Source organism: Pongo pygmaeus, chromosome 2, assembly GCF_028885625.2.
Source record: "Pongo pygmaeus isolate AG05252 chromosome 2, NHGRI_mPonPyg2-v2.0_pri, whole genome shotgun sequence".
In the NCBI taxonomy this organism is placed as follows: domain Eukaryota; kingdom Metazoa; phylum Chordata; class Mammalia; order Primates; family Hominidae; genus Pongo; species Pongo pygmaeus.
The window spans coordinates 92,941,062-92,966,089 of record NC_085930.1 but is presented as its reverse complement, the minus strand read 5'-3'; the positions used below and the strand labels follow the sequence as shown (position 1 = coordinate 92,966,089).

At 38.5% G+C, this 25,028-nt stretch overlaps 1 protein-coding gene across 22 annotated transcripts in view; it reads right to left on the bottom strand.

Moving 5' to 3' along the window:
- Positions 1–25,028, bottom strand: part of FHIT (fragile histidine triad diadenosine triphosphatase) — a 1,508,090-nt gene that overhangs the window by 783,977 nt on the left and 699,085 nt on the right. For all 22 annotated transcript variants that reach the window (XM_054479715.2, XM_063661901.1, XM_063661894.1 and 19 more), the window contains one exon: positions 15,321–15,440. In XM_054479715.2, coding sequence (XP_054335690.1) covers positions 15,321–15,423 — 103 coding nt within the window. In that variant the 5' untranslated portion in view covers positions 15,424–15,440. The remainder of the gene's footprint in view (positions 1–15,320; positions 15,441–25,028) is intronic.

Here is a 25,028-nt window from a genome sequence, read left to right as displayed (position 1 = left end):
TCACACACCTACCTCTTCCCAACTACCAAAAACAGTAGAAATAATAAAGGTGTGTTTGCTTGCTTGGGTTTGATTTTTACTACCATGCCTCATAGAAGAGAAAAAAAAAGGAAAAAGGCTCATATCAAATGCCTATAAATTTTTTGGTTTATTTTAAATCCAGGGTGTTATTTTAATGCCATTTTTAAATGACTAATTTAAAATTGAGTCTGGGTTTTTCCAGTTGCTATGTGATGTTCACATAGAAATGCAGTATGTTTTTTTAATTCCATTTAAGCTTCAGTTTTACAGATTTAGGGCTACCATTATATAATGTCCATTCCAAGACCCATGCCCTTGATCAACCTTAAGGCATCAGGATACTGGACAATAAAAAAATAATAATTGTTTTTTTTTTTGAGGCGGAGTCTTGTTCTGTCACCGAGGCTGGAGTGCAATGGCATGATCTCGGCTCACTGCAAGCTCCGCCTCCCGGATTCACGCCATTCTCCTGCCTCAGCCTCCCGAGTAACTGGGACTACAGGTGCCCGCCACTACACCAGGCTAATTTTTTGTATTTTTAGTAGAGACGGGGTTTCACTGTGTTAGCCAGGATGGTCTCGATCTCCTGACCTCGTGATCCACCCACCTTGGCCTCCCCAAGTGCTGGGATTACAGGCATGAGCCACTGTGCCTGGTCAAAAATTATAATTATTATACCATGCTTCCAATATGCCAAATTTATTCTTACTTCTGACTTCCATATCACCTTGTTTTAATTCTCTCACAAGAGCCCAGGAAGCAGGCAAATACCTGTCTTCATAGCAGAAAATACCTTTATTTTCACATAAGAAAATGAAACAAAAAATAAATGACCTAAGTTTCCCCATATGGGACTAAAATACATTTCTCCAATTCCCTGTCCAAAGCTCATTTGCAGTTTTGACAAGTACAAATGTTTTGTACCCAAAGACAGTAAATGAGGCAGTAGAGCCATTGGCAGGCAGAGCTCTTTCTTCTCCCATGTACATTCAACAATGCCAGAAACAGGACTGAGAGAGCCTTGTAACCATCATTTCCATGATTTGAGTTCTATGGTAGGGTCAGGGAAGGCCTCTGTGTGTAAGTGATGACAAGGGAACAGGAATTGAAAGGAGGAAAACCAGGGACCCTGTGTAGGTCAAAGGGTGGCAGGTGAAGGTCAGAGGGATGTCAGATTTCACTTTAATTGAAAGAAACAGTAACAGCAACCAGAAGTTTTTTTTTTTTTTTTTTTTTTCCTGAAACAGAGTCTTGCTCTGTTGCCCAGGCTGGATGTGCAGTGGCACGATCTGAGCTCACTGCAACTTCTGCCCCCCTGGGTTCAAGCAATTCTCGTGTCTCAGCCTCCTGAGAAGCTGGGATTACAAGTGCTCACCAGCACACCTGGCTAAGTTTTGCATTTTTAGTAGATACAGGGTTTCACCATGTTGGCCAGGCTGGTTTCGAACTCCTGACCTCAAGTGATTGCCTGCCTTAGCCTCCCAAAGTGTTGGGATCACAGGCGTGAGTCACCATGCCCAGCCAGAAACAACTATGAGTTCTTAATGCAAAGGAATAACCTGTTCTTGTTTCTGTATTTTTAAAAATCTATGTCAGCTACATAGTGGTAGACTGGAGGATGGATAGTGGTAGACTGGAGTTGCGGGAGTGATAAACAAGGAAACCTGAGAGCTCACTGCACTCAGTTCAGACAAGATTTGGCAGGAGTAGTAGAGATGTTGAGTACCAGACTCAGAACATATTTTTGAGAAACAGCCTCCGTGTGCATTGGAAGGATGTTTTGAGAATGCTGTCAATTACATATTCTGGCATCATCTCCTTGAGGAAGAATTCACAGAAAATTGTCTGATCTCTGGTGTTGTGCACATTTCTGCATTTTTCTGAACAATCAGCCTATTTTTACCTCAAGAATTGATGCTCTTTCCTTATTTAGGTTGGTGATAGAAAGTTCAGGGCCAACTTTGTGACCCATCTGTTTTAGTTTGTTTTCATGCTGCTAAAGACACACCCAAGACTGGGTAATTTATAAAGAAAAAGAGGTTTAATAGACTCACAGTTCCACGTGGCTGGGGAGGCCTCACAATCGTGGCAGAAGGCAAAAGGCACATCTTACACGGCAGCAGGCAAAAGGAAAAATGAAAGCCAAGTGAAAGGGGAAACCCCTTATAAAAACAGCAAATCTCATGAGACTTATTCATTACCACAAGAACAGTATGGGGGAAACCATCCCCGTGATTCAATTATCTCCCACAGGCTCCCTCCCATAACACATGGGAATTATGGGAGCTACAATTCAAGATGAGATTTGGGTGGGGACACAGCCAAACCATATCACTATCTCTAGCAAGTATATAAATATTTTATATCTATAAGTATATAGATATTTATATCTACTACTTCTTGAATTTTGTAGTTTGCTTTTTTTAAAAGCACTTAAATCTTACTCTACTTTATCATAGTCACCTTAAATCATGTTTTAAAAATTCTAGGAAATAAATGAATAAACAAACTAAAATTGTCTAATGGAAATTGCCTTATTATAGAAATAATAAATCAGAAGAAGCTTTCATCAAAGGGATCATCAGAAAGAAATAGAGATCTACAAAAGGGCATGTTAGGTAAGGCAACATGTATGCATAGGAAGCCAAGATGATAAGGCCATAAAAACTTGACTAAACTGAAGAAATTGCTTACAGAGCTGCTCCAGACTTCCTGAGGAAGGCAAGACAGTGGCATATACAATCTTGGGAAATCAAATCTCACCAGCTGATGAGTTATCAAACCCTTCTGTTAGATTTCTGTCAGCCGAGGAAATAACTGATTTCATCAGCCTGGCTGGAATCCACATGGAAATCTATGAAACCTGTGCTGGGCATGGGAGGGGTTGAGTATTTTTCATGCTCAAACCACCTATTACTTCTCTCTCTTTCAAAGTAGGCCACTTTGGAATGATGAATATTAGTTATGTCTCCAAGCATGTGTGCATGTGTGTTAGGTACATAGAAATCTGGTTGACACTATCTTAACCAGTGCAGTATACTGCCTTGTATGAGAACTTACCACATTATTCTACTTGTTAAATGAGGACCGTTGTCCTCTTTTATCTTTAGAGCTAAAAAGCCAACATGGTCAACCAGGGTCACTCATCTAGCAAATATTCATTTAACAAATATTTACTGAACACCTCCTATGAGCCTGGCCCTGCCCAGGCAGAGGAGATGCATTCATGAATAAACCAGAGAATCATCCCTGCCCTCAGAGAGCTCACATTCTAGTCAGCCTGAGACACACACACACACACACACACAAATAAATTATATAATAATTTAATGTATAAACGCTACAAAGGAACGTCATGTGGTAATTTTAAGATAATGGGAAAGACTATTCTGTGACATTTGAGCAAATCTAAATAGAGGTCTGAAGGAGTTGAGTGAACATGGCATATGTACATCTGGGGAACTGGCATTCCATGAAGAATGAACAGCTGCTGGTTCAAGGGCTATGAGGCAGCAGTGTGCTTAGAATGTTCAACAAACAACAAGGACTCTAGTGTGATTGGAGCAGAGCGAATGTGGGGAGCTTTGAAAGTTGTACGTAGCTGCTGTAACAAATTACCATAAATTGGTGGCTGAAAACAATAGCAATTGATGCTGTCATGGTTTCGGAGGCCAGCGTGGCATCCAGGTGTCAGCAGGGCCATGCTCCCTCTTTGCTGCTCTAGCTTCTGGTGGCTATCAGCATTCCTTGACTTGTGACCACATCACTCCAATCTCTGCCTTCACGATCATGTTGTGTCCCCCTTTTCTCCATGTAATCTCCCTGTCTCACTCTTATAAGGACACTGTCATTGGATGTAGGATTTGCCTGGCTGATCCAGGATTATCTCCCCACCTCAAGGTGAGATACTTAACTCACACATCCACAAAGACCCCTTTCCCAATAAGGTACCATTCACAGGTTTCAAGGATTGAGATATGGACATCTCTTTTGAGGGATCCCCATTCAACTCACTACAGGAAAAATAGTAATAGATGAAATCAGAGGGGCAATGGTTGATGGCAGGGGGTAGATGGAGGAGTACAAGTAGGAACCTTGTCAATCACTGTGATAACTTTGGCTTTAGTTAGAAGAAGGTAGGAAGCCATTGTGGGGATAATGAGAGAAGTGACATAGATTCAACAAGTTTTAACAGGATGACTCTGGCTGCTGCCATGCAAAAAAGTTCCAATAGCATTTAATCCTCACATTGATACTTTGTTGGCTTAAGAGCATGCCAAATTTAGATTAGAAATGAAAAAGAAAATGAGAAGAACCTGACACACAGATCTTCAGAAAATAGTTAATAATTAAATGAATATTCCTCTACCTAACCACCTGTTTTGAACCAAAACTAAGTTTATCCCATAAATATTTATCAACCATCTAATATACGCAAGATTCTGACTCTAAGAATTAAAGCGATCACACCCTACCTAATGTGGTATTGACTGACAAACCCCTTTTTTTTAAGATTTATGTCATCTCTTTGTGTAAACAATAATTGAAGAATCTCAACTTAGTGGGACAAAGACATGCTACCATTATATTCTTTGCCATTACTTTTCCAGCCACCCTATGTTGAATCCCTTTCTGGCCTTCCAATGATATCTTGGGCAGAATGTATAACTATGTAGTCACTTTCCATAATTGTAAATCTCTCCATTTTAAAATTCTAGTCTTGGTTCTATTAAAATTTTATATCCTACCAAGCACAGACTTGAGATGCAACTTTTATTACTTAGAGCTCTCTACAAATGTTTTCCCCATAGTGAGGCTAAGCTATGCTAGCATTAAAGGCAGAGTGGTCTTAGGTAACAGGTTGCCTGTCAACAGGTGACAGGTGACAGGTGGCCAGGTGTGGTGGCACATGCCTGTAATTCCAGCACTTTGGGAGGCTGAGGTAGATTGCTTGAGCTCAGGAGTTTGAGATCAGCCTGAGCAACATGGTGAAACCTTGTCTCTACAAAAAATGCAAAAATTAGCTGGGCATGGTGGCCCACACCTGTAGTCCCAGCTACTCAGGAGGCTGAGGTGAGAAGATCACTTGAGTCCTGGAGCTCAAGGCTTCAGTGAGCCAAGGTTGTACCACTGTACAACAGCTTGGATGACAGAGTGAGACCCTGTCTCAAAAACAAAAACACAAAATGAAACACACACACACAACACACACACACACACACACACACACACACAGACAAACAGGTGACAGGTAAGTGTCCCTGGTCTAGCTCCAGTTCCATCTGCTGGGAGCCTCTGCAAATATGGTAGTCTTCACTGGTGAATTAACAGACATGTTTTTTCCAGGAAGGTAGTAAAGTCTCGCCCCGTTTGTTTCTGAGGATCAATTTACAAAAGGACAGCCATGTCTCCCTTTTAGGTCTGCCGGTGTTCCATGACCCAATCCCCTCTCTGGAGAGGCCAGCACCTCAGTTGGCCCAGCATCTACCTGAGCAACCTAGTGGTGCCTGCCTCCTACTCGATATTCATGGTCATTTACAGGAACTGGGGGACCTGCTGAGGTTGGTGCTTCTGGGCTTCTTCAAAGGGCTACCAAAAAGGTGGAATAGTGTAGAAAAGTTGTTTTCATCCTTTTTCCCAGGAACACTACTCCTCTTCAGTGACTTCTTGCTCTGCTACTACATGCCTCTCCAACAAGCCTCCCCTGCAACACCCTACATTCAGGAATGCAAAGATGAGAAGCAAGCACTCTTGTGCACTCGTGTACAATTCCAAACTCCACAGAGCACATGGGAAGCTCTCCAAAAGCAACTGTACCTCCCTGCACTCCCAGATCATGACAGTGCCTGAGTCAGCCTGCAGGTCCTACAGCTTCGTAGCATCAAGCCAAAGAACAACGTGCCAGTGTAATTTTATGGAAAGCTCCCCCAAGGGAAGTGACTGTCGAGGCAGTGGGAGTAATTATTCCAGAAGAGGGAAGAAGAAAGCATCTCAACACTCCTCATCTCAACTGTCGATCTTTATCCTCATGAATCCTCTCCCTTTGCAGTTTGGGGGCATGGAGGTATGTTTCAGTGAGGTAGGAATGGTTCTGCTGCTACCTCTCAGTAATGTGGATGTGGGGAGCGTTTGTCCCCAAATGTCAGCCTTCCTGCTTAGGCCTTAGCTGTTTATTCCAGGGAAATACGAAAAGTTTCACTCAACATCTGCTGCACTCCTGAACTTCAATTACATTACTGCAGATATGGCTCCCTGAGAGATGGCTTCTAGAGTCATTTGGTCCCTAAACAGAATAGAAAATACTAACTAGTATTCTAGGCCTCTGCATGTGAAACACTCTAGATTTTAATGTAATTCCTGCTGATTTATTTTTATCTTGACACATCTTATTTAACAACTATTAAAGCAATCATCTTTGGTGAATGGAAGGGTATCATGGCTAACTTTTAAAGTATGAGCACACAGATCTCTTGAACTGAAAATTAATCTTAAAGATAAAAAGAAGTTCTTGATAACTTTAGGCATTTCAAAACCTATCAGAAAGGAGAAAAATTGGAGAGCCAGATGAATTTAGCTCCTCCTGGACCCATTTTATCTCAGAGCAAATTATGCTGCTAGCCAAGCTAAACTGCCTGGCCCCATATAGATGGCACTGGAGAGTAAGACTTAAACCTTCTAGACTTTCAGAAGTCACTAAGGTTGGTCTTATTCTTAAATGATAATGAAGCTTACAATAAAATAATAAAGCCACTAACAGCAAAATGCCCATAAAAATATAAATGGCAGAGTAAAGATTTAGGAAAATATAACACTAGAAAGTGGGGCTAATGGGAAAGGTTTAAACTCTAGGGAGAAGAACTTCTCAGGACACCCACCCCACAGTACATAGATGTTTGCAGCATATGTGAAATGCAACTGCAGAGGGTGAAATGAACAATGGAATGAGAATCAAGAGTCCTGGGTAAAGCCCAGACTCCCATGAACCAGAGCCACCATTGGTCTGTGCCTCAGCTTATCCATTCAAACCGCTCATAGGCCAATGAGGATAGAACAATTTTTGTTTCAGAAAGGTTCTTGCTCTGCAGCCCAGGCTAGAGTACAGTGGTGCAATCATAGCTTACTATAACCTTGAACTCCTGGGCTAAAGCAATCCTCCTACCTCAGCCTCCCTAGTAGTTAGGACTACAGATGCATGCCATCATGCCTAGCCAATAAATTTTTCTTGTAGAAAAGGGTCTAGCTATGCTGCCTAGGCTGGTCTCAAACTCCTGGCCTCAAGTGATCCTCCTGCATCAGTCTCCCAAAACTCTGGGATTACAGGTGTGAACCACTGTGCCTGTGTGAAACAAAATATTGACTCCAATAATGCATTGTTAGTCATAAAATATAATTTTAATTATTTAAAAGTATTATCTTAATGTAAGATATTGGTTATATGTATATAAATATACTCTCCACTGCCACAGTTACCCCAAACACATATACAAAATGAAAAGAAAGGAAGAAAGGAAGGAAGGAAGGAAGAAAGGAAGGAAGGAAGGAAGGAAATTGCCTCAGTATCCCCCATGCTACACATAAGCTTTCCCTTAAACCAGTGTTAGGCGGCTAAGTTCAGTGTGAGGAAGATGACCATTTGATACAAAGAAAGAGTTCTGTTGGTCTTAATTAATCAGCAAATCTACAACTATGCTCGACTTAATGGTCTTGAAGAACAAAGAACATGCTTGGTCTTAGGAATATAAAGGAGCTTCTTCCATCTGTTTTTCTCCCTCTAAAATCTCCCTCTAAAATCTACTGAGACCATGTGCATTGGCATGTCCATTCCTGTTATTACAATATTGAAATACAGAAGTATTACTTATTACCCTTGCGTGCTGCTCACCACCTCTTTTCTTCCTCCCCTGGGACTCTCCAGACCTCCCCACAATGCACAAATTAATAGGCTAATGTCTGGCACAGCAGAGAGCTTTCAGGAACCACCTTTGACATTGGTCAGTACCATGTGTCATACTAATTGTTACACATAAACATAACTCCACTGCCTAAAACATATCCACCCATATCCTGACCCCCAACTGCAGATAGATATAAGCTAAACCAAGTCTCCTGAAATATATTTAAAGCCTGTAGTAGAAATCTCACAAAGATAGTTTAGATTGCAAACTACTTCAGATATCTGGTATTGTAGAGGTTTTTAAGGATAAATCCAACGTAGGATTTGTGCCCAGAAGCTATTTGCAAATTTATGGTTATTTTTTCAGTTAATTAGTTTGAGAAAGGAAATGGCAGCTAAGTAAATAAATTAGATCATTAATTTGCAATAAATATAAATTAATTATGCTAATTCTAAGAGTTGAACACATATAAGAATTATGTATATATAATAAAAATAAGGAATATACATAAGACTCTATTAGGAGAAGAATATCTTGACTGTTGTAAAAAAATCCATGTATATGTACTCAGTAGATTTTAAGTTTTGATATGTGCATGAAATATAAAAGAATCAGTAACTACCTACTGATGTTCAAACAAACCTATTTTCATTCCAAATGGAAATTAGAATATATTTTGCATTATTTGAGTTAATTACATGACACCTCTTATAAATAATGATGTATTATGATTCCATTCATTACTTCTAATTATATTCCTTAGCAAGTGCGATGCCCGCAACACCATGACCAGTCTTTTCCTGTTCCTTAAAATCTGATGACTTGCATGGAAAGCAGGTCAAAAATATGCCCAGAATATAATGAACAGAGTTCAGTAATTTTTAACCATGACAGTTTAAAACTACCTGAAAAAGTTACTGTGGAAATGAATAGAAATGGTGAACAGCTTTCCACATTACAGGATACCCATGATAGCAATATAAGAAATATTCAAAGTGTTGTCTAGATACATATAATTATCATTCTACCATTTGCTAGAATTGGAGAAAGAACATCCCTAATATCCCTCTCCCCCAGCATACACACACATTAACAGAATTACATTCTGTGTAGATCTGCAGATTGCAAAAACACACATTTCTGGTTGTAAAAGTGACTCTACAGCCTTTATGCAATTCTGAGAAATGTACCTGCTAAAAGTCCTAATCAAAATGACAGTTGAATTTTTCTCCTGTAATGCATAATCAGGTCAGGCCAGCCCATCCCATCCCATTCACAGCACGGTCTGGGGCTAGAAGGTAAAACATAGTATGGAAGACAGGTCAAAATCAAGGAAAGACAGTTAAAACTGTCATTAAGCAACAGGGACCTAGTGACCCACAAGGCTACTTTGTACATACATATCCTCACCAGAGAGCAGGCAGCAAGGAGCCAGAAGAGTCAAGGAAGAGAAGGCAGATAGCAGGAAGTAGTCTAGATGAGGTCTAGAGACCAACAAGTACATGCCTCAGGAACAGTGTTTCATGGGTATGTCACTTTCATTTTGAAGGGGCCAGGGCAAAGTGCACAAAGTCCACACATTTTTCTCCATCCAATTTCAAACCTTCCTTGCACACATACAAAGTACCTACTTAATTCCTTCAGCATCAGGTTCCAACAATCCATCGTTCTGTCTATGATAAAAAATAAAGATGTCAGTCTTAGCTCCAGGAACAAAAAATAAACTTGGGAGAGGAAGAGACTAGCAAGGAGGGCTTCCCCTTCCCCTCTAGTGCCCACGACAGTTACTGCCTTCTGACCCCATGTGCAGCCTGAGTCCTCAACCTTGGCAGCTCCCTAACCAACTGATCAGCTGGTATGTGAGATAAAATGAATTTGTTTTCTGCATTGTAATTCTTTAGATGGCAAGTCAAGATGGATGATGGTCACGCCAAGTTTGTCTTACAATGGGAGTTAGCAGGATTCTCTGTGGTGGATTTTAGACACTGAAAAAAGATGTTGGTCAACTTTGAATGATGAAAGCATCCAATAACTTCCTTTGTTCCCATTGTTCAATGCTATCAGAAGCTGCTTGTAGCTGATGGCCATGTACCCTAATAACCCAAGGGTAGGTACACATTCATACGGAAACCTTTCCCACAGAAGTAGGAAAAAGAAAGCTCCAACTTAACAATCACTGCTAAATGCATGTCTTTGAACACAATAATCTGCCAAATGAAGTCAAGAAAAAAATGTGACCACAAGAAAACCAACTTGCCCCATTACAATGGACAGCAATATTGTCTTTGAACATTTCTCCTCCAAAAGCTCTTAAGCTGGCTAATATACAACAAGCATGCACAGAGCAAAGACAAGACATGTGCTTAGGGAAATTTTAAGAGCAAAAACCTATCTTTAGCTATACAGATATTAAAATAGTGCTTGTGCTCATTTTACTTGTACAGGAAGGTTTGAAAAGAAACTCTTTAGAGAAATGAAAGATCACTAATAACTGCAGTTTCCTGAACAATTAAAGGAATTCACAAGATTACAACCTACTGAGGAAATGACAAATATTTCTGATTTTTATGGAAGGACTAAAAGGGCGCTTTTATGTATAGCATCTATTCTGTAAGAATCACTGTTAAGTAGTGAAGGTATTTTTATTATTTTTCCACTTATTTCAGGAGCCCTCAACATGGTAACAGTCTGAAAACTGGGGAAACTTAACATTGCTCTTTGGAAAGTTAATATTCCATATTAAAAGATATTTGTCAGAGTTTTCTTTTTTACCTTTTGAATTTGGATCTTGGAGCACAGTTTGCATGGTAGCAAACTTTTTATTTCTAATGTGTCAGCAGAAATGTTCTTTAAGTTACCTAGTCTAATTCTCTCACAAATATACTTTGTAAGGCTGTCCCTACATGCATCATCCTAATGTTGTATGACCCTGGTAACATTCTGCATGTGATGATCTTGATTGGAAAAATCTGCTCTTTTTAATAACTGATTCAATAAACTGTTGACGTATGAATTGTAGAATACAGTATGATCAGTGAGCAAGCTTTCTGTCATTACACACCCTATTCAATTCATCCACAAATGTTACTGTGTCTCCCTCATGTTGCAGCTCCTTATGCCATTCAGAATAGCAATGCAGAGATCAATACACTCTCTGCTGAAGACAACAGAACAAATGAATAATTTTATTTACAATAAAAGCCCCAGTCTTCAAATGGATACCACTAATGTTTAAATTCATTTTCATGCTCAGCTCAAGAAGAGAGATAGACACAGCACAAAGCAAAGGGAGTGGGGGTAAGGAGAAGTATTAGCCATAATAGTTCAAATTTATTTAAGCCATGAACAATAGCTGGGCTGCACTGAGACACAGGAATAAAATGTTTGCTGCAGAATTCTGAATATGTACTCTTCAAAATGATTCTGTCACCAAGAAACTCTGAAAAGCATTTTCCAGTACCAAGAAATTAATGGATTAAAGACATTCTGACATATTCTTCTAAGTGTTGCACCACAGAAGCCAAAGCCTATTCAATAAGCTTTAAACAGTGCTGGCAAGGAACAGAAGTGTTTGCTTCAGGTAGGAACAAGGAGGGACTGAAGTGGCTGTTTTAAGAATGAAGCAAACCATCCTGCTTCAAAAGCGTATCTTTGGCCTCCGATTTGACAGTTATTTTTCTTTCTCTGAAAGCTATGAAAAAGTCAGTGAGCAAAGTCATGTTGGTGAGGGGCAGAAAAATGTTATAAGAGAGACAAGTCCAAAGATGACATTTACAAGTCTCTCATGAATGGCACACTCCCCAAAGGGCACCTGAATGCTATTTTTAAGAAGAATTCATCAAACATACAAAATAAAATGTTCCGTTTTACATAAAGATGCCAATATACTGCCCTTAAAACACAGATTGGTCCATTCACAAATTAACATGTAAAGAAATGGCAAAGAATCTTTTCCCATCTGCCATCAATTCATTCACTGCTTTTAGATTTAACTCCCTACACTCACACACTTGTAAACAGAATTGTAATGGACAAAGGATGAAGGCGAAGCTGGGAAAACCTAGCTTGGACATGATATTGAAACATCTGGAAAAAAGTGGTGACAAGACTTGGCCTTGTGCATGGGAATTGGGAAGAGGTGGGATTTCAGCACATCCTGTCTCCCTATTCTGTTAACGGGAACAATGCATATACTCCTGATGTTTCCAGTTTCACTTTAGATTCAGTGAACACAGTACATTTGGATGCTAAGAAAAAAGAGATGTGAAAGAGCAGGTCCCGTCCATAGGAAGGAATGACTCAGTGCAGAGAGAAATAGGGATGCACATACTTTGGATATGAGGCGGACTGGGCTGTGTGTTTGGTCTTGGTACCTGGAACAGAGTATGAGCTCAGTAATAAAGTACTGAATGAATAAACATGAGAATAAGGAAGTGAGTGTCACAAACAAAGAGGACAGAGTTTTGTTTTGTTTTTTTTTCCCTAGGAGGGTGGGACAGTTATCAAAGCACTTCAGATGAAATGAAAAGGATGGGCAAAATCTCCAGTTGAGGTGAGAGGCAGGAGAAAGTATGGTAAAGGGATAGTACAACACATATTCAGGAAACAGCCGGAAAGAGGGGAGACTGAGCCAGTACAATGAAGGTCCTTAAAAACTATTCTAAGGAATTTGGACTTCATCCTCAAAAAACAGACATTCATTATTGGTTTATTAACAAGGGAAGAGAAGAATGATATGGTCAGGGCTGTGGTTCAGGTAAAGTTATAGGCTGCATTGGAAAAGCGCAGAGGCAGGGAGACGGCATAAATCTAGATGAACCACACCTAAGGGCTAGACTAGGGCAGGCAGGATAGAATACTAGAGGAAGATAAAAGCCCACTCTAGACATCTCACTGTTTATTTATGAAATGTTAGTGGACAGAGCTATCCACATCTTCCATTCACAAGTCTCAGGACAAAAGACTAGAGCTTTCTGCAAGCAAATGAGTACCTCATTAAGATGCGTCTCCCAGTTGTAACATGGCAGAGTTTATAAAGGTAAAGTAAAATAAAAAGTTACAAAATCATCACATAAAAAGCATTGTCTGAATACGTTGTCTACTGGCCCTGAGACTGTTTTAAATACTGCAGATGTTAATTAGCCTTACAGAGTATACTGATTTTAAAAATGCTCTGGTTCTCACTGTTCTTATAATCAGAAAGGGTTGGATCCTTCTTGCTACCTTCCAAACAAACTGAAGTGTGCTAATTTTAATAAAATATTCTCCAAGCCCTTGGTATTTACTCAAATATACAGTAACTGAACAGGGTTCATTTCCCAAATGGCGACACCAGTGCCATCCAGAAAGAAACTAGTTGTCATTCACTATTTGCTCACTATTCACTACAGATACCTTTCCTAGACATAGACATTTCTACTTTTCTTGAGTTCAAACTCAGGTATGCCCTGGTTTTATACATCACTTTTTCTGAGTTTGTTAAAAAGTCTGAAAAATCAAATTACTCTCAAGATACGAGTAAAAAAACTACAAAGCAGAGTTCATTCCATTATTAACCATTTTAAAAAGTGGCCAACGTGGTGAAACTCCGTCTCTATTAAAAATACAAAAATTAGCTCAGTGTGGTAGTGCCTGCCTGTGATCCCAGCTACTTAGGAGGCTGTGGCACAAGAGTCGCTTGAACCCGGGAGGCAGAGATTGTACTGAGCCAAGATTGCGCCACTGCAACCTAGCCTGGGCTACAGAGTGAGACTCTGCCTCAAAAGGAAAAAAAAAAAAAAAAAAAAAAAAAAAAGTGGTACATCTCTGTGACCTCTCATTTTCATAGGAATGAGAGTGAATTTACACAAACAGATCTTGTCTAAATTCACATTTTCATCCCAGGTCCCTTTATTTCTTTTCTAAAAGTCAGTTAAAGCTGGCACCTAGAGAGAGATGGCATTTAAACCATATTCATTTAACACCTGAATTTACAGACATTTTGCTTTAAAAAACCCCAAAAGAAAAAGCCCACCACAAACTTACAGCAAAATAAAATGTTACTTCAAGAAATTCAGGTCTTTTAAAAGATTTCAATACACAATTGGCATTAAAATTAAAAATTGTTTTGTTTTCTAGGGCCTTTCTAAATCATTCTAGTGTTTTTTTAATAAACAGAAGAAAATAGTTTTCTAATATTATTTAGACTCATTTTATACATTTAAAAGAAAAGTTTAAAATATTAAGAAAAACTTACATATTTACTAGATTATTGCTTATTAGTTTTCTAAATTAATACAATTAATTTGACTAGAATTTGGACTCCAGAAATTTGGGAGTCTATAATACAATCACAATTATCTTTTGGTACATGTTTTTCTTATTTGTATTTTTTTTTCAGCATACAATAGTTACATGGCTAGAAAGGAAGCTTGTTCATAAAGTTCTCGAGCACTTTCCACATTTTCACTGGAAAAAAAATGTAGCTTACTCTGAAAAACCTCTTGGCATATTTGTACATTCAGAATTACTAAGAAATTCATTTCAAAGCAAAATCATGTCTCAGCGGGGAAAATACTTATTATCTGAAAATATCAAATTTTATTCTGTTGCCTTCTGCATGGTAAACTAAGTTAAGGAGGAAAGAGAAAAACATCCTGAAGAGTCCGTACAAAATTCACACGCACACAATCAGGGGTGATACTTTCAACAACATAAAAACAACTCCCCAAGCATTTCACCAATACTTGTTATTCCCACTGCAAAAGAATAAAGCTCCTACTGAAGTCTATAGGAGCAAAGACTACAACTCAGCGGTCAGAGGGAAATAAAACAACTCCACAAATGACACTGGTCAATGATCTACAAGCTGGTATTTTTCCCAAGAGAAAATGCTATTTCAGGTCCTAATAAAAACTGTAAGTATATCTATAATATAAATTTAATTAAAACGCATAACTTGAATGGTCTCCAAGAGGTAAAGCAACAAAGTCAGTCTCAAATCCTTACATCTCTTACTTCCACATCACAAAGGCACCACCCAATCTACTATTAAAATTCACAACAGATAAGCTGAAAACCAAGTGCCCGTGATATTCACTGGGCTCATTTTAGAAGCACCTATTTATTTACTCAGCTATAGTAGTGAAAAGGTCAAGCAAAAATTCACCTCCAAAGCCACGGTTGCTAAGCAACTCTCTTCAGAAGTTCTGCAACACTGATCAAGCATATTACTGGTGCCACCAACTGGATTCAGAATAAATGTGAGTAACATCTTACCTGGTGTCTCCAAAGTGGGAGGGAGATGGATTCTTTATTTACCTTTTTGGACAGACTGGAGGCCAATCTTGTATTTATATTCATTTGGCTGGTTAGGCTCGGAAGACTTTTATTTTCCCTCTCCAAAAAAAAAAAAAAAAAGGATACGTCCTGGTACCACAGGTCTCCTATTCACAAGAGCGAAGGACAGTTCTGTTTTGAGAAACACCACAGAGGGCTTGATGAGATGTTGGCCAAATCTAAACGACATGTCCTCACAGTTGAAGTCTAAAAGAAAAGACAATGGATAGTTATAAAATTCAAATAAGAAACTCAGTTCATATACCACCTTAAAGAAAGCAAATGCTATTACTACAGATTCTTAGTTGCAGAGAGGATGCCATTGAAATTGTTCCTCATTGAATGTTCCCAACATGCATTCTGGGCAAGTCTTTCTAAAATACTCCACTCTCCCTACCAGTGTTTCCTTGATTAGAGTTAGCAATTTTCAAGCATAAGCTTGCACGTGGACAATACAACAGCTTTTCCCCTTCACTCCCTCTGCACTTCACGGTGCCACCTTAACTCAAATCCACAAGGCCCTATTTGTCAGGTACTTATTTTTACCCATCTATTTTGTCATGTCTGCTAAGCTGAAAATTTTCATTAAGTATTAACTATAAACCTTCTAATTCTTAAATGCTTCTCTCAAATGGGTTTGTGTTCTATAATAGCAATTTAGAGCAAGTACAAACACCGTCTGACCTTGCCTACAATTACAAAAACATGAGCACTTCCAGACAACTATTCCAGTAAAATCTCCAAAATAAAGGAGAAAAAAAAATTTTAAAAAGAAGGAAGGAGCAAAACGGAGTTCAAAACTAGAACAATTCCTGGTTGTAATAGGGCCACAAAGCAGCAACGTACCTGAAATGTTCTGCGTCTTCCTTTTGAGGGAAAGCCATGGGGAGCCGGGGGCAGGAAAGGGAGGCTGAAGGGAATTTGGCACATGGCACAGCTGAGAAAAGCCAAATCCATCTAGCACCAAGGAATGACTTTTCAATCAGGTGGATGCCAATACATGACAAAGTTACTTTGTGAATGGCTAAGACACACTTTGTGAATGACTAAGAAACACCATCCCTAGAAAACTACTTCATTTTTCTAATTCGGGAACAGCCTAATATGAAACTGATGAACATGGATCAATCTACAGAAAAACAGAGAAAGGATTATAAAAAGGATGAAATTAGAAAATAGTTGGCTATTTGTGATACTGTGAAATATGCACTGGGCTTTCAACCCCATTTCCTGGCACGCAACTCTTAAAATCCTTAGAAACTCCAAAGTGATGTCTTTTTGTATGCTAATGATTGACTGGTGTCTAGCAGCCTCTAAGAGTCTAGGTAGCTTCAGGATGGGCTTGATCACAAGAAGACAAAGCATTCTTATACACCAATAACAGACAACAGACAGCAAAATCATGAGTAAACTCCCATTCACAATTGCTTCAAAGAGAATAAAATACCTAGGAATCTAACTTATAAGGGATGTGAAGGACCTCTTCAAGGAGAACTACAAACCACTGCTCAACGAAATAAAAGAGCACACAAACAAATGGAAGAACATTCCATGCTCATGGATAGGAAGAATCAATATTGTGAAAATGGCCATACTGCCCAAGGTAATTTATAGATTCAACGCCATCCCCAATAAGCTAACAATGACTTTCTTCACAGAACTGGAAAAAAACTACTTTAAAGTTCATATGGAACCAAAAAGGAACCTGCATTGCCAAGTCAATCCTAAGCCAAAAGAACAAAGCTGGAAGCATCATGCTACCTGACTTCAAACTACACTACAACTCTACAGTAACCAAAACAGCATGGTACTGGTACCAAAACAGAGATATAGACCAATGGAACAGAACAGAGCCCTCAGAAATAATGCCACACATCTACAAATATCTGATCTTTGACAAACCTGACAAAAACAAGAAATGGAGAAAGGATTCCTTATTTAACAAATGTTGCTGGGAAAACTGGCTAGCCATATGTAGAAAGCTGAAACTGGATCCCTTCCTTACACCTTATACAAAAATTAATTCAAGATGGATTAAAGACTTATATGTTAGACCTAAAACCATAAAAACCCTAGAAGAAAACCTAGGCAATACCATTCAGCACATAGGCATGGGCAAGGACCTCATGTCTAAAACACCAAAAGCAATGGCAACAAAACCCAAAATTGACAAATGGGATCTAATTAAACTAAAGAGCTTCTGCACAGCAAAAGAAACTACCATCAGAGTGAACAGGCAACCTACAGAATGGGAGAAAACTTTTGCAATCTACTCATCTGACAAAGGGCTAATATCCAGAATCTACAAAGAACTCAAACAAATTTACAAGAAAAAAACAAACAACCCCATCAAAAAGTGGACAAAGGATATGAACAGACAATTCTCAAAAGAAGACATTTATGTAGCCAACAGACGCATGAAAAAATGCTCATCATCACTGGCCATCAGAGAAAATGCAAATCAAAACCACAATGAGATACAATCTCACACCAGTTAGAATGGCGATCATTCAAAAGTCAGGAAACAACAGGTGCTAGAGAGGATGTGGAGAAATAGGAACACTCTTACACTGTTGGTGGGACTCTAAACTAGTTCAACCATTGTGGAAGACAGTGTGGCAATTCCTCAGGGATCTAGAACTAGAAATACCATTTGACCCAGCCATCCCATTACTGGGTATATACCCAAAGGATTATCAATCATGCTGCTATAAAGACACATGCACACGTATGTTTATTGCGGCACTACTCACAATAGGAAAGACTTGGAACAAACCCAAATGTCCACAAATGATAGAGTGGATTAAGAAATGTGGCACATATACATGGAATACTATGCAGCCATAAAAAAGATGAGTTCATGTCCTTTGTAGGGACATGGATGAAGCTGGAAACCATCATTCTCAGCAAACTATCGCAAGGACAAAAAACCAAACACTGCATGTTCTCACTCACAGGTGGGAATTGAACAATGAGAACACTTGGACACAGGGTGGGGAGCATCACATACCGGGGCCTGTTGTGGGGTGGGGGGAGGGGGGAGGGATAGCATTAGGAAATATACCTAATGTAAATGACGAGTTAATGGGTACAGCACACCAACATGGCACATGTATACATATGTAACAAAACTGCATGTTGTGCACATGTACCCTAGAACTTAAAATATAATAAAATATATATATATAAATAAAATAAAATAAATTTAATTAAAAAAAAAAGGAAGGACCAAAGCAGGATTATAGGGCTGGAACTTTCAGCCCCACTCCTCAATCTCCCAGGAGGAGAGAGGGGCTGAAGGTGAAGTTGATCACCAATGGTCAACAGTTTAATCAGTCATGTTTACATAATGAAGCCTCTGTAAAAACCCAGAAGAACAGGTTTAGGGAGCTTCTGGATAGCTGAACACGCAGAGGTTCCTGGAGGATGGCTTGCCCTGGGAGAACATGGAAGTTCCATGCTCTTTCCCCTATACCTCACCTTATGCATCTTTTCATCAGTATCCTTTGTAATATTTGTGGTGATAAACTGGTAAACTTAAGTATTTCCCTGAATTCTTTGAGTTGCTCAAGCAAATTGACTGAACTCAAAGAAGGGACCATGGGGTCCCTGATTTATAGTCAGTCAGTTGGAAGTTCCAGAGGCCCAGACTTGCAACTGGTGTCTGAAAGTCAGGGGCCAGTCTCATGGCACTGAGCCCTCAACCTGTGGAACCTGAGGCTATCTCCAGGTACATAACAATCAAATTCTTCTGAAATTAATCAAAGGACATCCAGCTGGTGTCCGCTGCTTGGTGTGTTGGGGGAAAAAAAACCCACACATTTGGTCACAGTAGTAGTCTTTGTTGATTGTTGTTGTTGGTGTGAAAGCAGAAGAACAACATGTTGAGTGTATATTGTTCCTTATTTTGTATAGCATGTGAATAATGTATGATTGTTTAATGATTCTAATATTCTCAATGACACACAAGACAGAGAGCTGTGCAAATGTCATTTACTATGGACGCACCCACATAGCCAGAACTGTACACATTTTTGGTACTAAAGAAATAAGATGGGAAGTTTTGCCCCAGTGGTACGAGATAATGGTTTTTAGAACATTTACAACCAGCTCATTAAAAACCCAACAGTTCTCAAGGTGAGGTCCCTCCACAATAGCATCAGCATCACTTGGGAACTTATTAGAAATGCGAATTTTGAGGCCCCACCCCAGACCTACTGAACCAGAAACTCTGGGACAAGGGCCCAGCAAACACGGCTTCCATAGCTGTCCAGGTGATTCAGAACCACTCACCAAACCCAACTATCCTCCCAATCCTTGGGCCTTTCCCTACAGAATTCCTGCCAAATGGCTGCCTAGCATATGCTTGAATATGTCCAGCGATGGGAAGTCCATTACACATTCCTCCTGAGACAGTCAACTCTACAAATAACATAGTTGCTCTTTATACCAAGTCTATCTGTTTTTCACGACTTTATTCCTTGGGATCATACAAAACAAGTATCATGCAAGTGGCAGTGCTTCAGATATTTGGAGTTAGCTATTTTTCATTTTTTTCTTGTTTTTCAAGAATAAAGATGGCAAATCACATCCACCATTCTACAAACAGCATTGATTCAAGTGACCTGTGATTATTTCCCTCCCCAGAATCTACTTCCTTATAGTCTTAGCCATACCACTTTGATTTTTTGCTTTTAGTAACACCCCACCATATTCTACATGTGGGGCTATTGCTACTACCTGGTTCTAGGGATGGGCAAGTGACCCAGGCACCCATAGTCCTTTGACATATGATTGGTTCGGGAGTGGACACAGGACACAAAATGAGTCAATCAAAGGCAAGGACATCCTTCAGAGTAATACTGCTATTAGTAACAAGGCCACTTTCTTTCAACTGAGTTGCCAAACTGGTAGAATATGAACCTGAAACAGCTATGAGTTTTCCTAAAAAAAGAGCTGGCTTGATATGAGAGCCAACACTGAGGCAAAGACAGTGAAGACACAGAGACCCATACCTGATGACACTGTCTGAGCACCTGGATCTAACATTGCCAGAAGAAATCAGTCCCAGAAGTTTGTTTCTCCCTCAGGATAATGGAACAGAATTGACTTCGCACAGGCTCTACTTGATGAGCTACTATTATCAAGAGCCCATGAAAGGCTCTTCTTTTTCTTTTCACTTTTCTAATCATTTTCCTTTTTGTCCTCTGTGTTCAGTCCCATTCCCTCCCTTCCCACCACAGAAATTCACTTTTTCATAATTAATGTATTATTCAGAATCCTCTTTACATGTTTGTGTACATACATTTTTGTCAAAAATACACAGGGCCCTTATACATGGTTTTTAAATTTGTATATAAATTGTAGGTTTTAAATCCCATTCTTCTGTATTCTCTCAACATTGTTTTAGAAACTCATCCATGTTGGTATAAACAATTCCTTCACTGCATTCCACTGTAGTATTCCTTGCCCATTCCTCTAGTGCTGTAGAGCTAGCTTGATTACAACCTTTTACCACAAGTTACAATGTGACTACCGTTCTTACACGTTTCCCTGGATTCCCATCACAGCATCCCATTGTTGGGATTCAGGTCAGATTTTCTAAAATATATGCACCAGCTTGCATGCCCAGCAGCAATATACGAGGATTTCTATTTTCCTACATCCTTACCAGCATTTGATAGTACCTCCTGCTTTCCAAGTTTTTAATTATTGAACGGTAAAATGACGTCTCTTCCTTTTAATTTCATTTGTCTCTAATAGTGATGTGTGTGTATATGCATGTTTCTCTTCTTATGAATTGCCAATTCATATACTTTGTCCTCTTTTATATTGCTCTCCTCCCTTCAATTTTCTAATTTTGTAGAGCCCCTTGTATATTCTAAATATTGATCATGGTCTATTAAACACAATAATTATATTTTCACCATCTGTTAATTTCTCTATTGCTCCCTCCATTGAACAGAAATCATTCATTTTGATGTATTCCAAGTCCATCAATTTTCTTTTTATAGTTTGTGCTCTGCAAATCTCTCCGAACAAATCCCTCTCTACCATAAGGCTGCAAATATGTATATTCCTATATTTTCTTCTATCAACTTTATATTTTCATCCTTAACATTTAGGTATTTATTCCACTTGGAACTTTGTTTATAGTATGAAATATAGAAACTGCTTCATTTTTCTTTTTGTGAGCCAATTTTCCTAGTACCAATTCCTGGGAATGATTACAGTAAGTTCCCATATATACACAGGAATAAGTCTAGACTCCTTTCTATTCTGCTTCAGAGCCAGATGCTGTAGAACAGAGGTCGCACATTTTTGCACATTTTTTTTTTTTTTCTGTAAAGGACCAGACACAGCAGGCCACACAGTGTCTGTTGCAATTACTCAACTTTGTCATGGCAGCATGAAAGCAGTATGAGTAGGCGTGGCTGTGCCCCAGTAAAACTTTATTTGAAAAAACAGGCAGCAGCCCAGATTTGGTTTATAGGGGGAGTTTGCCAGATCCTGCTGTATATTGTTAATGTCTAAAGAAAAATAGAGCTCCTCTTTCTGTATTTATTATCCCATATAAATTTTAGCCTCCACTCTGCCCCTTTCAAAAAAAAATTCTTAGATGTTGATTAGACTGAATTTAAATTGTAAAACGGGTGAGGGGAATGTGACATCTTCACAATATTCAATGAAGCCATTTATGAATGCTGAATTTATGCTCTTTAATACCATAATAAAACTCTTGTAATAGAGTTTTAAATTTCCCTTATATGTTTTATGCATTCTATCTTAGATTTATTCCTAGATAGCTTTTAGTTTATGTCACTATTATAAATGGTATCTTATTATTGTCATAGTTTATAATTAGTTACTCCCAATACAGCAGAAAGCATTGATTTTTCTATGTTCTTATAGCTGGCAATCTAGCTGAACTCCTGCATTGCTTCTAATGGTTTCTGCTGATTCTCTTTTTTGTTGTTGTTTTGTTTTGTTTTTAGACAGAGTTTCGCTCTGTCGCCCAGGCTGGAGTGCAGCAGCGCAATCTCGGCTCACTGCAAGCTCCGCTTCCTAGGTTCAAGGGATTCTTCTGCCTCAGTCTCCAGAGTAGCTGGGACTACAAGCGCCCGCACCACGCCCGGCTAATTTTTTTTTTTTTTTTTTTTTTTTGTATTTTTAGTAGAGACGAGGTTTCACCGTGTTAGCCGGGATAGTCTTGATCTCCTGACCTCATGATCCGCCTGTCTTGGCTTCCCAAAGTGCTGGGATTACAGGCGTGAGCCACTGCACCCGGCCTTCTCTTTGTTTTTATATATATGATTTCACTTAGAAATGACAATCATATCTTTCATTGCAATTTTCCTACTTTCGTGTTTCTTTGTTGTACCGCATTGGTCAAGTATCTGGTAACGTGTTAAGAAGCAGAAGTAACACAGACATCCTTGTCTTGTCCCTGACCTTAAGAGGGCTGAGTTTAAATTTGTTTTTTGTATTACGAATGATGTCTACTCTAGGTTTTTAATAGGAAGCCTTTAATCAAGCTAAAAATATCCCTTCTATTTCAAGTTTTCTAAGGGTTGATACTTTTTTTAAAAAATTGGTTTTATGAAATGCTTTTCCTATATCACTGATGACACAATTGCTTGTTCCATGCCATTAATGTGGTAAACTACATTAGCAAATTTTAAAATAATAATTCACTATTTTTTCCGTATTATGATTAATTCAACTCAGTCACAAGGTATTATTTTTTAATATACTGCTAGATTTGAATTCTTAGCCCTTTGAATGTCATAAGTGAAGTTGGCCAATAATTTCTCAACCTAATTTTTTTTTTTTTTTTTTTTTTTTTTGGAGACAGAGTCTCAGTCTGTTTTCCAGGCTGGACACAGTGGCACGATCTGGGCTCACTGCAACCTCCACCTCCCCAGTTCAAGCGATTCTCCTGCCTCAGCCTCCCAATTAGCTGGGATTACAGGCACCCACCACCACACTCAGCTAAGTTTTGTATTTTTAGTAGAGACAGTGTTTTACCACATTGGCCAGGCTGGTCTCGAACTCCTAACCTCAAGTAATCCACCTGCCTCAGCCTCCCAAAGTTCTGGGATTACAAGCATGAGCCACTGTGCCCAGCCAACTTATCTAGTTTTTGTTATCAAGATCAAACATAATAGCTTGGTTTTTCTTTTTTGTTCCAAAGAGAGTTTATTAAACAAGCATTTTCTGTTTCATGAGTGTTAAACAAAACTCTTTTGTCAAACTGTGTCTTTTTTCCTGTGCCAGAAAGGACTAAGTTTTGATAATCATTACAATTTATTGTTTTCTGATTTACTTAAGATTTTTTTTTCTTGTATCAATTTCTTAGCCATGTATCCTTTTCACATAATACTGGTAAAAACTTATATTCTTTTTAGTGGATTTAAAAATATCATCTGTAATTATCTCTTTTACCTATTTTGTATTGTGTTTATCATGGTACATGGAGATGTTTTTTCTTCATCTGTTGTTCAAAAGTAAGATCTATCCTATTAAGTTTTTCAAATAATGAACTTCTGGTTCTTTGGCTTTTATGAATTATTTTTACTTTATTACCGCATTTGTATTTCTTTTCTCTGATTTGTTTTCCTTTATTGTTTCTTTGGATTTACTGTGTTGCAGTTCTTCTAGTTACTTGAGTCAAACCTTGGGCTTATAGGATTCCGGACTTAGTGTTTTTCTCTTGGGTAACAAAAGCTATATATTGCCTTGAAAGTATTCCATTAGCTCTATCTCTCACCTACTGTGCTTTTATTATCACTCAGCTCTAAAACTTTGCTATTCTTGTTATTATTTCCTATTTAACCTGAGGGTTATTTCATAGTATGTCTTTTCATATCCAGATATATAGGATGTTTTTGCTATCTTTTTGTTAATAGTGTCTGATTTTATAGCACTGTTGTTAGAGAACCTCTATGCTGTTGATTTTTTAGAATTTGGAGCTTCCTGACTCATTGAAAGTTGAAGCTTGTGTCTAATCCACATGCCCTCTGAAATAAAGTATGCTCTGCTTTTGTTGAATAAGTTCTATATACATGAGAGATCAAATTGTTATCCAAATCTCTCTTTGTCTCATTGCTTCATTGGTTTCTGAGAGGACTGTGTTAAATTTATAACTATATTTGCTAAATCAATGTCTAACGCCATAAATTATTGTTTTCCGTACCTCAAAGCTACATTATTACATGTGGATATGTTCCTGTTCATTTCACTCCCTTGGTCTTCTTGTACCTTTTTCTTCTTTGTATTTGACAAGTATAAATTTTTCCATCACCTTACATTAGCCTGTGTTCTCTTGAATTTTTTTAATAAAATACTATAGCGTCTTGTTTTCTATCCATTAAAGAATCTGCTGGATAAGTTTAACCACTACACTTTTACACTAATTATTCTTTGAGCTTTTTTCAGACATTTTATTTTATCTTTTTGTTTCACTTCACTTTTTCTCCTGTCTATCTTCCACGAGTTAAGTCTGGTTTTTCTTTCCCCATGAGTATGAAAATTACACATTCTACTGTTATTTCAATAGTGGTTATTCGTATTCTTATCCTATCCATACTAATGCTCAGTATTTAAAAGCAGATCAATATCTTTATCCTTAGTATATTCTTACCTCCTTTCATCTCTTCCAGATATCATACCCCATCTTCCTCATGTCCTAACTTTTATGTTGAATCGATATTATTATAATTTCAGATCATGATTTATATGCTTTTTTACCCAACATCCCTCTCTCCCCACTTACTCTAGTGATTGTATTTTCAT